The 22,833-nt window shown below is 42.1% G+C and overlaps 1 protein-coding gene across 9 annotated transcripts in view; it reads right to left on the bottom strand.

The window, feature by feature from the left end:
• BAZ1A (bromodomain adjacent to zinc finger domain 1A) overlaps window positions 1–20,817 on the bottom strand; it is a 103,477-nt gene extending 82,660 nt beyond the window's left edge. For 7 of the 9 annotated variants that reach the window (XM_025181948.3, XM_025181949.3, XM_075926937.2 and 4 more), the window contains exons 1-3: window positions 20,659–20,817; window positions 19,855–20,003; window positions 11,955–12,233 (exon numbers count right to left, since the gene is read on the bottom strand). In XM_025181948.3, coding sequence (XP_025037733.3) covers window positions 11,955–12,233; window positions 19,855–19,967 — 392 coding nt within the window. In that variant the 5' untranslated portion in view covers window positions 19,968–20,003; window positions 20,659–20,817. Of the gene's footprint in view, window positions 1–11,954; window positions 12,234–19,854; window positions 20,004–20,379; window positions 20,550–20,654 lie in introns of those variants that run through there. The other 2 variants (XM_075926936.2, XM_025181947.3) reach the window with 2 other exon arrangements.
• Between the last annotated feature and the right edge of the window lie 2,016 nt (window positions 20,818–22,833).

Raw genomic sequence — 22,833 nt, 5'->3', positions numbered from 1 at the left:
ACACAGACTGTTTGAAATGAAGAGTCCATTTTTTCTAAATACTGTATATATTTAGCTGATAACCAGCCCAACATGTCGTGCTGTGGGTGGGGGCCGCTCCAGTTTGTCTGCGGCACAGGGTGGTGTGCCTGGCTGGGATGAAGCAGTTCCCCCACCCATTGTGGCCAGGTGCCAGTTAACTGGTTACCATATAAGCAGGCCAGTAAGGCAATGCTTATCAGATAACTGGTTAACCAGTTATCCCTTTACATCCCTATTTCAAAGGGATCATCTGGAGGTAAGGAAAGAAAGGAGGCACTTATCAGCTGAGGTTACTGGCAATGGGATAGAGACCTTCATCTTTAGATCACTGTTTAAAATACTTCACATGATAATCACAGCTGGAAACTACCCTTCCACAGCTGCTGGTTAACCTATGTAATGTACAGTGGTTGATAACTGTCCAAACCACAAAAACTACAATTTACAATTAACATAAATTGGCATTTTAATACAATTTCAGCATGATCACACAAAGATTTAACTACTCCAATACCTCTAAGAGAGTCCTGCAAGGGGTTCAGGCACACTGGCATAGTAGTTCAGAGAAGTCTGCCCTACTTCTGCTAATACCATATTTGTTGTGCAAATAGACCTAGTGACACCTTAGAGGGAATCCCAAAATCATCTCTCACATGCACATTAACATTACTACAATATAATAGAAGAAACAGGGTGCTTGTCAAAGACAAAGGTCCAACAAGATTTGCCAGACACATGCCCAAAGGCCTATAACTACTATCCAAGCCAACTCTAAAGATAATTGGACTAGTAGGATTCAGTCTAGCAGGGTAATAACGGTGTTTCAATGTTACTATATGGATTTATCTATGCTCATCCAGTCCTCAATTAGCTTGCTACTGTACTAGCAAGAAGACAGTACATGTTTCAAGGGAGGAAAAATAAATTGGGAATTGTGTTTCACCTTTTTCCCCCACCCCAAAATGTACTCGCATTTAATGTACTCAGAAAACCAATGTGCCTTAATACATACATCTGTCTTAGAGTGAAGAGTTCAATACTAAAAGAACTGCCTGTATACAGATGCATTATCTTCTTCATATCTATTAAATAATTACACTACATAGTTTCAAAGTGGTTTTTTATATGCTAAACAAATAAATTTCCCTGAAAATGTTATCCAGTTCAATTTGGCTAACATTTTTTAAAATGAATTTCTACTAGAAAACTATTAAAAGCACTAATCAGTTCTGAAGTCATAGCCATTAACCTCATTCTATCATTTTTAGCTTAATTTTTAAAGAGCCACAAGAGGGAGCTAAAACTGAAAAAATATTAAAAGAGCCTCATGAAAGTTTAAGGTAGAACAGACTGAATTTCATAACATACTAAATTCTACAATACATCATCACAAATTGAAATAATTTAAAAACTGAAAATGGTTAACTTTCCTGGAAGCTGCCCAATATTTAATCAATGAGCATTTCAACACAACATATATTTACCTCTTTATCCATTTGCTAGGTCCAAAGGGAAGAAAAAAAAACTGTCTATCCTCTCACTTCCCACAATAGCTGAGACTCTGCTCAACTGTTATGCCCTATAAACTTGATCCAGAGAAATAACAAGAACCTTCAAACACAGTGAGGGTGATTAATCATTTGAACAAACTACCAGAGAAAGGGGTGGAGTCTCCATCTCTTGATGAGTTCAAATTAAGACTGGATGCCCTTCTGAATGAAAGGTTTTAATTAAACAAGCTATTGCACTTAATACAAGGCTAAGTGGGTGACATTCTGTAGCCTGTTATATTCAAGAGGTCAGACTAGTTAGTCAGTTTACATATTATGGTGATAACAGTTTTCACAATAATAGTGAATCTGAATAAAATCTGTGACATGCCCTTCCCACACACAACCAGCAGCAGCAACTCCTGTCCCATGGGAATGGACCAAGCCTCACACATCCTGGAGACAGGAGAATCAAAGGGACCATGCCCCACAGCCTGTTAAACCTGGCTGGAAGGAAATGTGCCACAACCTGAACCAGCCAGCATCCATGTCATCATGCAGCGTACTGGCCAGGTTCTACTCTGAATCAGGCTGCTTGCTGGCAGTCAGGTCCCCACCCACTAACTGCGAAAAAATGTGGTGGTGGCACTTCTCAGGACAAGCGACGAACAGAATCTATCACCAGAGGGTGTCAGGTTCACAAGCAGGAAATGTAAGGAAAATGTGGGAGAGGCTCCACTCAGTTTTGCAGTTCTTCCAGAGCCTCCCTCCCCTCCCCAAGATGAAGACAGGAGCATGGATGTGCCAAACTTGATTGGTGCTGCGACCACATGTGCCAGGTCATAATGCCTGGAGTACAGAGACTCCAGTCCCACACAACAGGAGCCACAACTATGAAGAGGGCTTTGCTCTCCAACAATGCCTCTTCTCCTCTTGAGTCTCACCTTACAGCAAAACCACTATATAATCCAACTACACTGTATTTATCCATTATAAATGAAAACATTTGGAGATCTTTCTGTGACTTTTCATTTTTTTCTTTCACCTCTGCCATGAAATTTACTAAAATTTTCTGTACCAAAACTGTACCCTTAGTTACCAATCTTATTTTAGGTCATAAGGCAGATAAAAGAAAACAGATGAATACCAAATAAATACCAAAATACCTCTTTGACTAAGAGGGAAAACAGCAAGCTCTCAGAAACAGCCCTCTAATTGTAAAGTTCTTTCTAACAAGGATAACTTCAACATGAGCCAGGTAAGGAAGAACTTAGGTTAACCGAGACTCATTAAACGTTATAAAAAATTCTCACAAATTATTTGAGTTAATTAGGTTTCTTTTTAAAATTCTAGTGTGATCTTCAGTAACATGTATTTTACAAACTCTGAAAATGGAAGGCCTAATTCAAACCCTCTGCCTTCAGAAAACTTGGATCAGGGCCAGTCAAGCTGTATATGTAGAAACAACTTGCTGCAGAAGAACATACTAAGGGTGTGCCTACACAGCAAAGTTATTTCAGAATAACGGCCGTTATTCCAAAATAACTATGCAAGCATCTACACAGCAATTCGGTTATTTCAAAAATTTCAAAATAATGGACTGCTTATTGGAACTTCTGTAAGCCTCACTCTATGAAGAATAACGCCTATTCCAAAATAGCTATTTCAAAATAAGGCATGTGGAGATGCTCCACATCTGCTATTTCGTAATAGCACCCCACCAGGGCCATTCTAAGTTATTCCTCTTGGGGCTCTAAATAGAGATAACACATCTACATTAGGGAAGCCTGCCTCAGACTAATTTTGAGGCTTCCCTGCAGTGTAAACATGCTATTTCGAAATAAGCTATTTTGGAAAAACTATTCTAGAATAGCTTATTCCAAAATAACTCTGCAGCGTAGACGTAGTCTAAAAGTTTTAGGCTCGTCAACATGCTCATTTAACTTGCAGTAAACCGGAGTGTTAATCTACCCAGTGCTAGCCAGATATGAACTGTCCCTTTGGACTCTGCTGACACTTTCCTTTGTAAAATTTGATTTACTCCAGTTTCAAAATGGTGCCCCCAAGAGAAGAAGGCAGAGTGAGATATTCTATGATTTTACCAAATCAAACACTGAAACACGACACATAGTTCAAGGAGTAAAATGCTTCGTAAAAGAATGAACAGAATTTGTGCTGTGGCTTTTTGAAGAAACAGCCTTGGATGAAGCAGACAGCTGAAATCTTTTCCCACACCAAATGTTCTGCTGCTGTGAAGGAGACCATCTATGGAACCAGAAAACTGTACAGAAGGAGATTCTCTTTGAGGCAGAGGAGAGCTGGGAAAGCCATGCAGAAATAAAGAACTGAGGGGAACAAAATGGGGTGACCCTTCTAATCCTGTCTATAGACTTATCCATTTTATTACTAAAAAAAGACTGACCCTTCAAAGGAGTTCTTCACTTATTTTCTGTGATTCCAGATCAAGGTCAGTGATCCAAGCCAATAATATTGCCTCATAACTATGCTAGTGATCACAGCACTAGCAATATCTGTGGTATCACATGATAATCTCAATGAATACTGACTAATGTGACACCCTCAGTGACAACTTTTTTTTAATAGTTTCCCTTTGTTCCTCCAGTTTGGAGTGCAAAATAGGGTTAGTAAAGTCCCAAACAATTAGATGTATCAAGACACGTAGTTTGCCACATAGAAAACCTATAAGGAGGAAGTATAAACTTTACTCCCAAAACCATCTAGTTTGCAATCTTCGCCCTCTAAGCCCTGATCTGCACTACAAACATAAGTCAGTTGTACTACGCTTCTTGGGGCATGGAAAATCTGCACCCCTGAGCAATACCATTATCTCGACCTAACTCCCAGTGCAGACAGCGCAATATAGAGAGAGGAGACTTTTTCCCATCAACATAACTATTATTTCTTGAGGAAGTAGAGTACCTACATTAATGGAAGAAGCTCTGCCATTGGTGTAGGTAGTATCTTCACTAAGCACTACAGCAGCACAGTGTGTCTGTACCACTTTAGCACTTTAAGTACGGGCAAGTCCTGTGGGAAAAGAAAGGGATATCTTGCTGTTCTACCCAATTTCCTAGTCTGCAGAGACCACTATAGAATCTACTGAATAATGTAGCAAAAATCTGTGACCCTTAAATTTTACTTGGTACATCTGATAAACTACCTTCTACATCAGCAGTGAAGAAATGGGAGAACTTCAGATGTCCTTGGACTTAGCAGATCTGAAATAGTGGGGAATGTAATTTTGTCCTTTGCCCCTCATCCCATAATATCAAATATGAAATCAGATGTTTCTGGTGCTGGAACTCTCATCTGGAGTAGGGATGTAAATGACTAGTCAACTATCCGATAAGCAAAAGCTTGACTAGTTGCTTCCACCCGCTTGCTGCCTCTCAGACAGGCTCTTAATACATTTTAAAGGCAGAGCCAGAGTGGGGTTAGCTCTTGGGCTGGGAGTTAACCCCACTGCGGCTCCCCACTTGTTGACTGGTCAATGGAAAATCCATCGACTAGCTGATTAAACTAAATTTAACATCCCTGGTCCGGAGATGGATGGTATTAGTATTCCTCCCATAAGCTTTTGAAATTGCTGTTTATAATCAGGGAAGAGACCAACAAAACACCAATTTAGTTTTCAGGAGATGTGACCTCTGTCTATTAATCAATGTATATTCATCAATAGAGATGTGACGTCTGTATATTCATCAATATTTTCTTTGAAGGAGTTTCTTCCTATTCATCTAAAATGTCCCATTCCTTTTGCGAACATAGTGGTGCTAATTCCAAGGTCAGAAGTTCTGGCTGCATGAGTATCAACTGAAACATGAAGGCCATTGAAGGCAGTCTAAAATAACTGAGATAAGGCCAATGCCAGAAAAGCTTTTGGTACCAAAGGAGGTGCCTTTGGTGCCAGGAAGGATATCTATGAAGATGACATCAGTGGTGCCAAAGTCAGTGCCACAGTAAGTAGACTTGGCCACAATGAGCAGACTTTCACGGATTCCTGAATGTAGGGCCACATTAGGAGCTGAAAGGGGCCCTGCATGTTGATTTTTATTCACCTTGTAAGAAAATAGCCTGTTCGTAAAGCAGAAAAACAAACCATTTGCAAGAACATATACTCAAACTGCCATCCAGGCTAGCACTAACCAAAAATCATTACTAAGTAACAGCTGTCTAATGTAGGGATATGTCTACACTACCACCCTAGTTCGAACTAGGATGGTTAATGTAGTCATATGAACTTGCAAATGAAGCCCGGGATTTGAATTTCCAGGGCTTCATTTGCATGTTGCCGGGTGCCGCCATTTTTAAATGTCCGCTAGTGGAACGAGGTGTACAGATAGTTCGGAATAGGAAGCCTAGTCCAAACTACCTAGTTCATGTCGCGTTTAGCCGCGGGCATGGAGTCCGCACTAGCAGACATTTAAAAATGGCGGTGCCCAGCAACATGCAAATGAAGCCCGGGAAATTCAAATCCCGGGCTTCATTTGCAAGTTCGTACGACTACATTAACCACCCTACTTCGAACTAGGGTGGTAGTGTAGACATACCCTAAGCGACTTCTCAATTACCCCATAAGCATAAGCTTATCGGATAGTCAAGTAGTGACTTGACTAGTCACTTCTCCTTCCCTTTCTGCTTCTATCAGGGAAGCAGCAAGGAGACGGGGGGAAGGGGGGGAAGGGGGAGAGGGAGAACAGGAGTCAGTACTGGGGTAAGCCGATTCCCACCAGTACTGTCTCCATGGGGACAGGGGACGCAGAGGTACAGCAGGGAAACAGCTGGGAATGGGTTATGATTAGCTGTTCTGTCCATTCCCTCTGAAGCACCCAGCATTGGCAGGTGTTGGAAGATCGGATACTTGGCTAAATGGACCATAAAAAGCAGAAGAGCAGTGGGGTACACAGGGCAAGTGTGTTTTGACTGCAACACAGACAGATAGAAGCGCCACAGTCAGAACATGGAGCGAGTGAGGAGCAGGAGCCAGTGCTCATGAGGAGCTAGCTTTAAACAAGATCCCCACAAGCTCTGGATCCGCCTCCCTCCCTGATCCCACATGCTGCTGCCTCTGATAAAGAGGCAGCAGAGTGGAGAGTTAGAGGGGCACGCTGGAGCCGATATGTGCAAGGATGCAGCTTTTGGCTCTCTGCACATGCCGTCTCTGCAGACACGCCTGCAGAAGTCCCCACCCAGCACCCAGCTATGTGGTGCTGCCTCCTGGTACTCCCAGTTGTCCCCGGTACTCCACCAGAAGTGTTCCCTGTTAAGCTGCGTGCTTATGCAGCCACTCAGGAGAGATTCAAATGCTGCACAGCAGATTAACAGAGCGTCTACACTACAGCTAGTTTTTTTGTTTCTACTAGTGCTGCACATGTCTCACTATATATAAAAAAATTATTCCACACATGGATGAGAAAGTCCTCATATGGATGGACAAAATTAGAGGGAACATTGCTCACCTGTGCTGAGCACAGCAGGACAATTACCTACTTTGTCTTTCATAAAACACTCATGTTAATATATTCCAGAATGACATTACCCTTTTTCTCAATTACATTACATTGACGACTCAATCAATTTGTGCTTCTCTATGACCCACTTATCCTTTTCAGCAGTTCTTCTACCTAACCAATTATTTCCCATTTTGTAGCTGTGCATTTGATTTTTCCTTCCTAAGCAAAGGAATTTTACACTTGTCTTTATTGAATTTCATCTTACTGCTTTTAGACCAATTATCCAATTTGTCAAGGTTGTTGTGAATTCTAATTATTGTTCTCCAAAGTGCTTGCAATCCATCCCAGGTTTTGGTATTATCTTCACATTTTATAAGGATATTTTCCATTGACTTATCCAAGTTATTAATGAAAATTCTGAACACTACCACATCCAGAACTGACCCTGGTGCTAATACACCCTCCCACTTTGTCAGTGAATCATTGATAACAAGTCAGTCTCAACCTGCTGCTGATTGATAAGACTATGAACAGCACCAGAAGCAAGCACTAGACCTATTCATTTAGACAGAGGACATAAAAATGGAGGCTGTGGAGATGAAAAGTAGTGAAAAAGAAGAACAGAAGACACACACATATGTAGTAGTAGCCAGGAGGTTTTGGGATGGAATGAGGGTAAAACAGGAGAGTGAAGGAATTCTGCTTCTTCCTTGCAGCAGCCAGAGGGGTTGCAGAAAGAGGAGGCTATTTCATTATCAGACACCCATTGCTACATAGAGGCAGACATTAGGGGTGTTAGATATAGTGTAATTGAATAGTCATGTAACTGCATGAAAACTGACCAGTAACACGACTATTCGATAGTCCCCAGGGGGCAGGGATGGCAACCAGTGCACTCCTGCTCCATTCCTGGTTCAGAGGCAGCAGCATGGGGTGGCAGGCAGGAGGCAGCATGGGGTGAAAGCAGCCCCTCTTCGCAGGGGTCCAAGCTCCCTGTAGCCAGAGGCTGCTCCGCTTCCCACGGACAGATGCTGCTTCGCAGCAGCTTCCCCCACCCTTCCACTGCTGCCTGAGATAGAGGAAACAGCGTGGGGGGCAAGGAGGGCAAGTATCAGCTTCTGCCTGCCCCCACTTGCAGAGGTAGCAGGTGGGGGAAAGGCGGGTCTGCGGAGCTGGCATGCACAGAGAGCTAAAAGCAAGCTTCCCGCATGTACTGGCTCCAGCTTGCAGCCACTGTACATCTTCCACATGATGATGATGGGGTGGGAGGCAGATACACTGCTCATGTAGATCCTGCTTAAAGCCAGCTCCTCATGGGCACTGGCTATTGCTCCCCCTGATGCCTCTGCAGGGAGTGCATGTAGTTGATAAGCCAAGGCTACATGCTGACATCCCTAGCAGTCATAAGATATGGAACACCATATGGATATAGGTGCAGTACTCTGGTAAGATTCCCCATATCCTCACACTTCCCAGAAGTTAGGGCAAGAGGAAAAGGGTAATGCCTTTTGACCTGGATAGTCCAGCTTACTCATTTTATATATTTTTGGCTACAACAGCTGCATCCTCTGTCTAATAGGTAACTCATAAAGCTTCCATGAGCAACATGTGAGAAGATAAATGGAACAAAAAGAGTGAGGAGGTAAGTTAGAAAAGAAGAGCAGTGCTCCGTCTTCCATATAACAATTATTCTTATGCATAATTCATTTTCTGAGAATCTCCAGTAAATTCTATTAAATCAGTTTAGAAGAGATATTTGAGGTTGTCTACTTTATATCTATTCGCAACATAGCTTTCAAAATAAAATACCTTAAGAGTTTAAGTTCCCATTGCAGCAAAGGACTTCAAGATCTACAGGTGCTTCAAATACCTGTAGCTTGCTGAATTAGGACCTGGAACAGCCATGTTACACAACAGCTTATATTTTAAGACAACCAGAGCTCAAGATTCTGCAATGTTCTACTCTTTTACATGATCTCTGCGTTTAGCAAAAGTGAATGAAGGATTCACATTCCAAATATTACTTTGTGAAAGGTATACATATTTATCTACTTTATGTTCCTCGAGACATGCAGCTAATAATTGTAAACCATAAATTAAACATCTGTTCACATTTTAATGAAGTCACTAATTTGGATGCAATTACTCTTCCCAGCAAATAAGATGTGTGAAAGTTCTGCAATAGCTAGGCACAGGCAATAATATCATTCTTCTCCTAAGTCATGGAACCGCTTTGTGGCCAATGCACCAGCACCTGTTATTTCTAGAGCAACCCTCTCTATAACAGTTGCAGAGGGGTGGTGATGGGTCTGCAACTAACTAATAGAAAAGGCACATTTTCAGAGAGATAAATGGAATCTAATCATACAGTCCCGGCCCCTTGACAGACCAATCAAGAATTCCTATTAGTCTATTTTTCAAAGAAAAGCAAAACACTATCCACATTTTCAATGGCTTGCACACTAGTTATTAATAGGGCATAGAACAAGGGTGGGCAGTGTGGCCCATGGCACCACTTCCTGCAGTTCCCCTAGGCTGGAAACAATGAACTTCACTACAAATACTTTCAAAACGGCAAAGGCCCACCAGTGGCTTATCCAGGCAGGACCACAGCCCACTTTGAGAAACAGTGGATTAGAGGAGACCAATGACCAAAGGAGTCAATACGTGTGGGAGTTTGAGTAAGGGAAGCAACAACTTAGTCTCCCTTCTTTCCCATCCTGCAGAAACTCTTTCTACCCAACTTTACCAACTGGGACTCAGTGATTGTGTGGAAGGAGAAGACAGTCGATAGGGTAGATGTTTGCTTAATACTGCCTCAGCCTATAAACCCATGAGTACTTCCTTATAGATGATCACTCAGAAAAAGTCAGCCTCTTCATAGCGGATCTAAAAGGCCTGCCCTATAAAAGGTTTATAGTTCAATATGAAACCACACAGCTATATGGAACATTGTCCTGATTGAGTTTGGGCCTAGTTAATGATATTTGGTCAATGTCTAAATGAACTTTAGTATTAATAAGGAATGCTGAAGTGGCTTTAAATTTAGCTGCAAGGGCACTGCAGTCCGTGCACTCAGGCTGACCATGGCCTACTTCTGAGTTCCTTTTCCCTCATCATGCTTAACAGCTGTCACAAGAAACAAATGGTCATGTGTGAAAGAGTAATTGATGATTAACCTTATATTTAGTAAGGTTAAAATGGGTCTTATTCCATTACACAGTAAGTGCTGCCAATTTCTTCTCACATGGGACTCTCAAGTCCATTTCCAAAAAGGACATTGTTAGTGATCACAAACATTTTGCAAAAAAGCGTCCACTTCATACTGGAATATTCCATGCCGACTTCAGATCAAGATATCAATCAGCTATAGTCAACATGTTAGGACCCCTAACTGAACAAAAGGTAGTTCCCAAGGCAAAGCAGGGTAACACAAACTATAAAAGACTAACCATGAGGAAATAATGTTAGGACATTCTCTTGAACCAACACCACCTCCTGAAGTTGTATTCTTGCTCTCTGTCTTGAGCCACACATCCAGAAAAGGCAGAGTGAAAAATCTCTGACCACCAGCTCAGCCAAGTCTGAAGTCTACAACTAACAAACAGAAGAGACCAACCACCATTCTGTATAAAACAAGCTTAAATAATGTGTAACATCAAAACTAGTGCTCAACTAAAACAAGTGATTTGAAGTAGAGACTCTGAAGTATATCTTATACTACACTGGCTTAGCTACATCACCCTAACTGCCCTATCTGTTCTAGCATAAACCTCTAGCACAGATGCAGTCTAAATTCATAGAAGAGAGCTTTCGAACCAAGCAGGTACATCACCTTCCTAAGAAATGTGTAGATACGAGCATTCTTCAATAAACATAACTACTCACATAACAGGTTAGGCTGGCATAGCTACATCAGTCAGGGGTGCAGACTAGGTCCAAGAAGATGACAAAATGCAGGAGCATATTTGGCAAATTCAAAAGACATCTGAATTCACCAACATTGCATTTGAGCACCTGAATGCATATTTTAATCATTTGATTAAAATCTTATTTTCACTCCATAATACAACTATTTCTATATCTGTACTGCCAGGCAAAAAAGGAAAAACCAGAAACCATATGAAAGGGTGGGCCTCCAATAAATATGCTGGCCCTGCCCCCTCTAACATATTAAGGATTTTGTCATGGATCTAATGCTGGGTAATGCCATCTTACTACTTCATGGTCTGGGGAGGCTAACAGCACAAAAGCCCAATCCAGAAAATAAATTATTTACACTGTGTGTAGTCCCACCAATTGAACTATTCAATATGTAATTTTAAGCATGTGGAAATCTTTGCAAAGTTTATGACTTGAAATTAAACATTTCCAGACCCTTCAGAGAAACAACATAATGTAAGGGAAAATTCAACCGAACTAACAGACTTAAGCTAACTATAAACTAATGGATTCAAATACAAAAGTTACCACATTTGAGAACAATAAAGTTCAGGATTTCTCCAAACCCTTAATAGTAATGGCTTTACCACTCATTTCCTTAACTAAAAACTTCTGTAACTCATACAAAGATAGGATAAAAAAGAAGCACTGTTATCAGTTCCCAACATGTTTGTATATACTGTATGAGCAGAAAGTTTAAAAACCCTATCGGAATTAGGGATGTAAGCATCTAAACTGTCCTTTGTGTCTACACTCTCATGTCAACAAAGCAGCTTGCTTTGTTGACATAACTGGATGTAGTCTAGACGCTCTTTGTTGACAGAAGCTTTGTCGACAGTATCTGTCCACAAAGCCTCTGTCCACAAAAGCCTGTAGTCTAGACGTACCCATGGTTAGCAAGAGATTTGTACTTGTCCTACAAATAATGTGTTACAGAACTGATAACTCCACATTTTGTAAAAATCAATAATAAAAATAGGTATAGTATAAACACATTTCATTAATAATGCACTGAAAATTTGTTTACCTTGCACCATTATTTCTAACTACTTCCACTGTTTCGCCAACAAAATATCGATCCTTGACATAAGCAAAGATTTCATCACAGATCTCATGAAGTCGTGAGCGATGTGTAAGAGTGGCCAAATACAAAACTGGAACTATGAGTGCCTTTGGAAAACTCTGGAGATTAAGTCTGGCTCGCTTTTCGGATTCAAGTGCTTCCTGATATGTGAGTCCAGGTTTACCTGTGACAGCACAGCTCCATACGAGGCTGTTACACAGAATGGTTCGTTCAAAAAAGTCACTATAATGAAGAAAAAAAAGGAAAAGTTAATAGAACTCTAGCTAATCCCTATAGTTTAGCCAAAATTAATACAGTGTTACAAGATTTCACCCAACTAAGCGAAAAACACACTACAAGTCTAAAAGTAAAACACTACACTACTTCTGTTCCAGTTGTGGATAGTAATACGATCGCCAGAATTAAATTACAGTCATTACATTTGTATCAAAGGCAGAAGCATGGGGGCGGGAGGCAAGTGGGAGCTGGTAAATGCAGGAAACCAGCTTTTAAGCCATCTCCCCACGTGTATGATCTCCTGTAGCCGCCTGCCCCCTGCATATAACCGTTCAAATTTTCAGTGATTATACTATTTACATAATTAAACACATTTTAACATCCCTACCTAAAACACATCATTATTGGTTCTCACTTCATTACGGAATACTCAAAGGGTCATTTTGCCACTTCTGTTCACCCTAATTTTTCAGTACTTGATAAATCTACTGTTGTAGGGTCAAAATCTGCTCACTACAGTCTACATGCAACAAAACTCCCAGTGATTTTAACTGGGCAAAGTCAGGTCTTTAGGACCCGCAAATAAGTCCACATACATGAGTAATTGTGTATATATAGTATACTTTAAGGTCCCTCACCAAAGGTTCTTAAGTAAAGCAAGTTGTCATGGGATAAGAGGGAAGGTCCTTTTGTGGATTGATAATTGGTTAAAAGACAGGAAACAAAGGGTAGGAATAAATGGTAAATTTTCAGAGTGGAGAGAGGTAACTAGTGGGGTCCCCCAAGAGACTGTGCTGGGACCCATCCTATTCAACTTATTTATAAATGATCTAGAGAAAGGGGTAAATAGTGAGGTGGCAAAATTTGCAGATGATACCAAAATGCTCAAGATAGTTAAGACCAAAGCAGACTGTGAAGAGCTTCAAAAAGATCTCACCAAACTAAGTAATTGAGCAACAAAATGGCAAATGAAATTTAATGCTGATAAATATAAAGTAATGCACGTTAGAAAAAATAATCCCAACTATACATACAATATGATGGGGACTAACTTGGCTACAAATACTCAAGAGAGACATCTTGGAGTCATTGTGGATAGATCTCTGAAAACATCCATTCAGTGTGCAGAGTCCGTCAAAAAAGCAAACAGAATGTTAGGAATCATTAAAAAAGGAATAGAGAATAAGACAGAAAATATCTTATTGCCTCTATATAAAACCATGGTACGCCCACATCTTGAATACTACGTACAGATACGGTTGCCTCATCTCAAAAGAGAGATACTGACATTGGAAAAGGTTCAGAGAAGGGCAACAAAAATGACTAGGGGTTGGAACGGGTCCCATATGAAGAGATTAAAAAGACTTGGACTTTTCAGTTTAGAAAAGAGGAGACTAAGGGGGGATATGATAGAGGTTTATAAAATCATGACTGGTATGGAAAAAGTGAAAAAGGAAAAGTTATTTACTTATTCCCAGATTAGAAGAACTAGAGTCACCAAATGAAATTAATAGGCAGCAGGTTTAAAACAAACAAAAGCAAGTTTTTCTTCACTCAGCACACAGTCAATCTCTAGAAATCCTTGCCAGAAGACGTGGTGAAGGCTAGGATTTTAACTGGGTTCAAAAAAAGAGCTAGATTAATTCCTGGAAATTAGGTTCATCAATGGCTATTAGCCAGGATGGGTAGAAATGGTGTCCCTAGGCCTTTGTTTCTCTGGAGGTGGATGACAGTGGAAGGATTACGTGACGATTACCTGTTGTGATCCCTCCCTCTGGGGCATCTGGTATTGGCCACTGTCAGCAGACAGGATACTTGGCTAGATGGACCCAATATGGCCATTCTTAAATAACAGTCCCACTAAGTTCAATGAGATTAATCATGGGTATAAATTTAACACTGCCATCCACATATATACTTACAAAATCAGCATTTAAAATTGCACAAGCATATAATAGTCTCAGTTTTTCTTCTTAAAACGGTTTAAGTTCATTTAAGTTCCAGTTTGCTTTTCAGCAGTCAAAACACTTTAGTGCTTTTGAGTATTCTAGCGCATCATTAGGGAAGTTAAAAAAATAATGCCAAACACTTCTTTTAAATAGTTTTTGTTCATTGCTCTTTGCATTGCTCTTATAAAAGCATTAACTTATTTTTTCTGCAGAGTCCCATCTCCCTTTTCAATTTCACAAATGCTGATTCCCCCCCCCCCTTTCAGTGTTCCAAGTAATATTGCAAGCACCATGGTTATACTGGATTACTTCCTGTTTAGTACACCAGCATAATATCTATAGTATTGATTATTCAACAGCTCTTGCAGGATGAGCTAATCACAATATTTTGATGAACCTGGCAAAAATAGTGGTTTGTTAAATTCATTTCTAGATGGAATAGTTGATTTTTTAAAAAGTAAACAGACTCAAAGCCACTTAGCAGATTATAGTTATGTTAAAATATTACATATTGTGGATCAACTAACAGTGTGATACTTATTCCTGAATGCAGTGTTTCCTAAACATTTAAGAGTAGAAGGCCACTTCCACGTAATTAAATCAATCAGTCTTCTCCCCCTCTGCCCTTCAATCCTACACCGTGTTGTATAAATTCAGACACAGGACAAATGTAACATTGTCTGTGTCATTCCAGGCTAGCCTATCATGGCCACCCCATACTTTGGGATACACTTTTTACACATCTTCATAATGCAATTCATTTGTATGCATGCTTTGACGATGAGTGAAATTGGGTTAACATGGGTGACATTTAAAGTATTATCATTATCATCAGAGTTAGCACCCAGTGAAGTGAATGGGGTAGCTCACACCAGACAGCTATTGTTTCAGGCTCTTTACACACTCAGTGAGACACACATGAATCTGTTACATTTGCTTTACTTGCTCAAAGTTTGCACTGCAACCATAACAGCCAGACACAAACACTACTGTAATGAAAGCTGAGACTCTACAGGGCAATTGAAAGTCTGACCATGTCTCCCAGCTAGTCTGCCACACCCCTTCAAAATGGGGGCTTCCTACACATTCGGAAGATTTCCTTAAATGAACATCAGTATCTCTACTTTGGGTGTTTAGCAGCACCTTTGGCCCCAATTCTGAAAAGACTTATGTATGCGCTTAATTTATGAACTAGAAGTAACTGTTGATGCATACAGTTAATATTTACTAAATCTTTGCAGGATGGAGGCCTTTCTGCACAGTTTCACTATTTCCCTATCACTTAATTCTTCCTCTGTTCAGGAGACTCTTAAAAATCATCAACAGAAAATCAGAAAAAATATATTCAAACAAATTACAAACAAGTTTCAGGATATTCTGTTTAAAAGATGCAGAAACTGGAGCTATTAAAAATGTATTCACATGAAACAAAAATCAAAGTGACAGCTTCCCTTTCAGGGTTACTACCTTTTCCTAATGGAGTTGTAAGGACAGACATGTTATTGAAATGAATACTATTAACTTAAAAAAAAAAAAACCTCACACCTCTCAAGTAAAATCTACAAGTACATCTGTTACACATAAAAGCTCAGATTATCATGAATGAAACAGCTTTTAGGAAAACTTTTTTTTCAGTCACTCTACAACACCACTTTTTGTATCCTCTTTCACTGTAGTTCACTTTTATTTTGTGCAAGTTTTTTCACACATCAAAATGGAGAAAAAAATCATTTGCAAAAAAAGGAAATGCGCTTCTAAAACAGTGATGGGCAAACTGCATTCCACTGGCTGCATGCAGCCCAATGGGGCTCCACCTACAGTCTGCAGACCCTCTGGCTGTCTTTTTCTCCCATGCGCCTCTCACACACTGGGACCGGAGCTCCGCACTTCCCTGCTCTTCCCTCTTCCTCCCTGCACTTTTGGAGCATAAGAATTGCCTGATTCATGCTCTGTCCCCTTCCTCCCAGAGCTGGAATGCAGCAAATCAGTTGTCACCATAATGTATGCCATTTACACATACAACTATTTTTGGAATTCTGCTAAACCACTGGCATCAATAATATCTGGCATCAATGAGTTCCACTGGCTTATTGTGCAGTTGTGAAAAAAAAAGTTTTTCAAATGTATTAGCTTATGCACTTTTAAATGCACTTTTAAATATCACTTTACAATTAGTGGAGATTAGGGATATGATAGTGTAAACATGTAAATGATTAACCAATGAGCCTGTATCTGAGGCAGCAGCGCAGGGGAAGGGAATGGAGTCACCTACCTCCTTCCCACATGTAAACGTTTAACTACTGAAAATGTCAGCAGTTACACGTTTGCCAATATAAACTAATTTTGGCATCCCTAGTAGAGACTAGATTTCTACCACCTTTAAAAACACAGTGGATGGTGATCTTCAGTTCTCAGTTAGAATACATCACAACCAGCTAACACAATTTTAAAGGTGTTAAACTATGACAGTAAAAGGTGTTAAATGACATTTCAAAACACATTGCCCACTTGATTTAAAACAAAAACATACAGTAATTCCTCATTTAACACTATAGATATGTTTCAGAAAATGATCGTGTTAAGTGAAAACGTGTTATGTGGGGTCAATTTTCCCATTGAAAATAATGGAAAAAGTGGGGGTTGCGTTTCAAGTGGTGATGTCTGTTGGGACCGGGACATAAGGTTGGGGGAGAAAGGGGACTGGGTTACAGCAGGGAGGGAAGGTGTTTGGCTGTGTGGAAGGGAAGGGGAGGAGAGGGGAGGGGGATTGGATTGGGAGTATGCCCCTGTGATGGGTCTGCCAGGACCTGCTCTGCATCCAGCGAAGGGGAACGGGGGGAGGAAGTCGCCGGGGAACGGCATGGCGAGCGGCAAACCCTCTGCCGCTTTGCAGGGAGGCAGGGAAAGCCCTGCGTAGCCGCCAGCGACGGGCCGCCTGGGGAAATGGTGTTATTCCGGGGACAGTCATGTAATTAAAAAAATGTTCCCTTAAAAAAAAAAATCATGCTATCACAAAAACGTGTTAAGCTGGCACGTGTTAAATGAGGAATTGCTGTACTCCCTTTTCTCAGCCTAACCATCAAAGATCAAGGAAAGGGAAAAGAAATAGAGTAGGTGAGTGCAGATATAGCAATGGTCCAGAAAGTGAAAGAGTATTTTCCCACTGAGTGATATCTAATATGACAAATAGTAACTAAAAGTTTAGTTAGTACATGAAGGCCATATTTAATCCTTGCAAGCTGCCATCAGATCTGAGCAAAGAGTAATTGAGAACTGAGTGTAGTATGTATTTCTAGATCCAGCCAGCCTAGGAACCAGATTAAAACATGGAATTCGGCCCTTTCCAAATACTGAAGGACTTTTTTTTTTTTTTTTAATCTTTACAACTCTTCCATGCAGTTATGAAAGAGGTACTAAAGCTTCATTCTGTTGAGTGTCTTTCTAAACTACACATATACACTTGATTTTAATTTGGGTTGTTAATGAGAGTCAGTTATAATACTGTGATAACAATAAGGGTACGTCTAGACAGCATGGCTATTTTGGGATACCAGAAGTATCCCAAAATAGCTACTCCGCATCTTAACAAGCCGCCTGTTATTTTGAAATATTTTTCAAAATAACGGGTACACTATTTCAACATCCCTGTAACTCTTGTTCCACAAGGGTTAAGAGAGGTCTCAAAATAGTGCGGGTTTTTTCAAAATTTGGCGCTGTGCAGATGTACCAAATTTCAAATTAGAATTGAAATAAGATACACAATTTACACTGTGCAAATTGCGTATCTTATTTCAAGTTTAGGTGTGGTGTAAATGCACCCTAATTTTATTTATGAAAGACATTTTCAAAATAGTGGAATTAAGAGAAATCTTATATTCTGTAGAAAAACGTAGGTCCTTATGTTCCTGCCTTTTATATCCTTGATATGTTATTGCAGACACTTCTGAACTACACTTAATAAACTTTCTTTACGGGCTTTTTTTTTTTTAATTCTCTCCTCCACTACAATTTAGGAAACACAAGGACCCTTTCAAAATTATTCAATCCAACTCCTCTTAAGATATTATTTGGTGAAGTCTATTTGAGTAGCAAAAACAAGTCCAAGCATGGTAAAATTTACATGTGCTCTAATTTCACATACTGCAAAAGAAAGTATTTATTTTAAAAAAAAAACGTAAGACAAAATTTGATTTTTGGGAACATTTTGTGGGTGGGTGGAAGTGATTAATTAACATTCATATCTTATAAGTAATGTTGGATCAGATTGTAAAGTTAAAAGAGTCAGCTTTAAAACAAAATCTTATCTTTCTAAAGATTTTTACCCACTGCTGCTACAAAATAATCATAATCAGCATAAGTGAGTGAGAACAGAGAAATATAATTTTTCCTGCTTTTTGCATAGGTCTTGTACATTTGACAACACTGTTTCACAATCTCTGTTGGTCTTTTACACAAGAACAGGGGAAATACATTCTAATAGAAAAATGGCTGTCAAGCTATAAATATTGGTGGGGAAACCTGCGGCTTTGCACACTACTGGAAACTGCGTTGGGTTTGTTTTGGGTGATTTTTACTGCATTAAATTGGCGTTCCTCTGACACGGAAAATCTCAGTTACCTTAAGAGGCTGCTGTGAGCAGAAAGCCTGCAAAGTGGAATTAAAGATGCTACTATAATACCCTGACATTAATGCCCTTAGGGACAGATACAACATCCTCGCCCCCAGCAATCCTCCTCCTCAGTCTCAAAGGACGAGTGTCAGGGCTGCAAAGCTGATGAAAGAACCCCCCAACTATTGCTTGATGCAAGCGCCGAGACAGGGCACGTTCAAGACCAGGAGCTGGGAGGGAGTTCAAACGGTCACTCAGCAACTCTCAACCCGGCAGTGCATTGGAGCTGACGGGGGCGAGGCTGGCGGCGCGGCAGGAGCGCGGCAACCCCGGGCGAGAACAAGGAAAGGGTTAATGAGAGGGTGGGGGCTGAAATGGCTCCGCGTGGTGCGCCCCCCACAACCCCGGCCCGGCTGCTACGACAACAATAGTGAGGCAGCAGCACATGTCAGGCTGCTCGACCCGCACTCAGGGGCCGCCGCTCCCCCACGGCGCTATTTAAACCGCGGCCCGGCCGCCGCCGAGCCCGAGTTAGGCGCGCGGCTGTTCAGCGCCAGCGGCCCGGTGACCGTTGTGCCCCTTCTCTGGGGGCTGTGGGCGGGGCTGGCGCACGCAGCGAGGCCTAGTAGCTGCCGACATGCGGCTCGGGCGCCCCTGAAGGAGCTGGGGGCCGGGCCAGGCACTTACTGCCTCCCGCTCAACTTTCACTTCCCGGCTGCCTCTGGCGGCCCGCGGCCGGGGCGCCCGGATAGTGACACCGCACGCTAGGCAGCTCGCCCGCTGCTTCCCCGCCGCCCCAGGAGCCAGGGTGGCGACTGGCCTCCCCGTGGGGCCTCACGGGACCCCGGGGGTGAGGCGGGTTCGGGGAGGGGATCCCGGTCTCCGCGGGGCGCCCTCCCCAGCCGGGGAGAAGCAGGGCTCGCCGCCCACAGCGCTCCCAGCGGAGTGTCTCCGGGACGCCGGGCAGGGAATCCCCTCCCACCCCAGATGTCAGCCGTTCGGGAGGTTAAACTGCCCGGCCCGCCCGGGGAAGGGGAAGCGGACCAGGAGGGGGGGGGTCGTCTCTTACTCGTAGTCCCTAAAGATCTCGTTGGTGACCCTGCAGTAGAAGACGCGCTCGTCGGGCCGCAGGTCGGCGGGGGGCTTCTCCCTCACGAAGGGCTTTCGGTGCAGCAGCGGCATCGCCCCGCTCCGCGCGCTCCTTCCTGCCCCGGCCCGCTTCAAATTGGAGGGAAAAGGAGAGTGAGTGCGAGCGGCGGCCCGGGAGGAGGGAGCGGGGCCCGGCGTGTCCCTCCCCCCAGGGGAGCAGCTCGGGTCGCGGCGCTACTGGGAATCCGGCGGCGGCGGCAGCCTTTTGTGTGCTTGACACGCCGCTGCCTGCCTGGGACTGCGAGGAGGGAGCTACGGATCCTTCCTCCCCCGCCTCCTCCTCCTGCCTCACAATGGGGCCATGACGCCGAGCAGCAGGCGGAGGCGGCCCCCTCCCCCTGGAGTCACACAACGTGCTCGGCTCGGGGATACCCCGGCTGCTGCGATCGCGCTTTGTCTCCACCGGTTCCCCGGCCACGGGGTCACCCCCTTCCCCGCCTCTGACCTGCACACGCCGGGTCGGACACCAACTTCCACTCCCCCTTCGCCGCCTCCTCCCAACCCCTACTCAGCAAACCGGGGGGGAGGGGAGCGGTGATCACTTCTCTTCCTCCTTCGCTTCCTGCCGGGCTAGTGGCCAGTGGGACTCCCCCACGTCCGCGTCTCTGCCGGCCGGGAGGGGCATAGTGGGGTCACCCTTCTCGTTCCCGGCGGGTGCGTAATGGGAACTTCCTTGTCCGCCCGTCGGAGTGGTATATAAAGAGGTCTTCCTCCTCTTACCTACCGTCTGTTTAATAGGGTCCCGACCCCTTTTTGCCTGGGTGGGGGGTACGGAGATCTCCTCCTCCTTGCTTATTTTCCTCCTCTTGCTCTGCTGTCTTTCCCCCTCAGCTCCTGGGAAGTTTTTGATCTACTTCAGCTCAATGAGGAAGAGCTGCTGGGAGGAGCTTTTCACTTCTCTACCCTACATCTTTATTGGCCGCTCAGTGCCTTCTCGTGTGTGTCACACAGGAAGACAGAGAGCTACATTATTAATTAATGGCTGAGAGGACTCATCCTCCATTTTTGAATTATCAGCCTAAAGATCTATAGCGTGAGGGGGTGACCGATCGGGGGCAACGACCTGGATCCTCCTCACTGCTTGGTACCCAAGCAGGTTGGGTTTTAAATGACAAGCCACTTGGATACGAGGAAAAGCTGCTGATAAGGGGAATTCGTATTCAAAGACAGGAATAAAGACGTTTCAGACACAGTAGCACATTTCTCCTTTCAGAAATTACGGCTGCTACTTCAAAAATTCTCTCTGTGCATTCACACAAAATCTCATTACTTCTTAACCTTGGAAAAGTCACTGGCCCCATTGCATACTCAATTCATCAGGGATAGAAATATCAGTACTTTATAAAAATCTCTTTCCTATAAATTGCAATCTCAAAGGCTTTAGTGTTGGCTAGCACAATTGTGGAGAAATGTCTCTCTTCCATTACTTAAGACCAAAATGATACATTTCCAGAGGAGTTCAGGTGGAACTGTGTTCAAGAATACTGTGGTTAAAATTATCTCAAGTGTAACTCCTATACACAGTTTAGGGGTCTCTGGGCCACAAAACATGACCTGCTACCTTCAGCTCAGCTGGTCTAAGAATAGCTAGGTACTACCCTACCAAAGCACACCCTATTGTTATTCTTAAATTGATTTTTATTTCAATACATGTATTTTAAACATTGATTAAACACTCAGGTTTGCCAGATGCCATACCCTGATGATCTTAACATCTAAGGTTCCAGTCCTGCAAAACACATTAATAACTTTATTTACTCAGTAAATCAGTCACATTCATAAGTATTTGAAGGGCTAGTTCCCAAATAGGAATATACAATCTAAAGTCCTGTTCCTGCAATAGGTGTACTTGTGCAGTTCCTGTACTTATCAAGAATCCCTAATTTCACTGACATTTCATGCAAGTGTAGTGGTCTGCACTAGTGTAATTGCAGGATAAAAGCCTAAATGAAAGTTGCCATTATATAGAATCATAGAATTTGAATTTTTGTTATGGGTAGAAAATCTGATTTTGGTCATTGACATTTTAAGTTATGTTCATTCCTTGCATTTAGTTTATAAAATGTTTAGCTTAAACTATTAATAGGATGCCCACAAGTCAGCTCCAATTCTACCCATTTATTTTCCCCATTTGCCATTGGCCTTCGTTTACCATTTTAAATTAATTTGTAGTAGAGGGCAGAGATGTGATTGCAAACAATTTTTTAAAAAGTATTTAATAAGCACAACTGAAATCATGTTTTTGTCTGTTTTGCAGCAAAATCTTAGTGTTTCAAAAACAAATACTGTGGGAATGGCATTCAGCTTTGCTAGTTCTTGTGATTTCATGGCAACTTTTGCAATATATCACATTTTTCTTAAAGTTCTAACTCCTGGAGACACAATTAGATGGGAATCTCAGCTTTAATTTAAGAAAAAGTTTCTACCACTGAGGGCTGCAGACAAAAGCTGGAAAATTAACACCCTGAAAACTGAAAAGACAGAAGGAAATAAAATAAGCCCTATATTAATAACTTATTAAAATTCCATTATTCTGGAGTTATACTATGATTTTTGAACATTTAAGGTTGTCAGTACTGCATTATTTTATAACTAGTTGGCACCCATGAAAAATTCATGATCTGATAGAATTATGACATCAAAAACGGATTCCCTTTCCCTGTCTCCTTTGCCCTCTCTCTCTCTCGTTCTCTTTCCCTCCTCTTTGTTCCTCCCTCTCATTTATTCTCTCAGCTGTTCCCCTGTGAGGGTTGAGTAGTAGGGTTGTGGTATCAGAGGTGCTGTTTGCATTTATTCAGGATACAGTGAAGCTGTTGGATGGTATATTTAGCTTTGAGTTTTGAACTATTTCTGCTTTTACAAAGCCAAGATTTTAGAGCTTCCCCTTGCTGGCTGTGGT

This window comes from Pelodiscus sinensis, chromosome 5 (assembly GCF_052426305.1).
Source record: "Pelodiscus sinensis isolate ZL-2025 chromosome 5, ASM5242630v1, whole genome shotgun sequence".
In the NCBI taxonomy this organism is placed as follows: Eukaryota; Metazoa; Chordata; order Testudines; family Trionychidae; genus Pelodiscus; species Pelodiscus sinensis.
The sequence above is the reverse complement of the archived record's forward strand: the minus strand, read 5'-3'. Positions and strand labels throughout refer to the sequence as shown.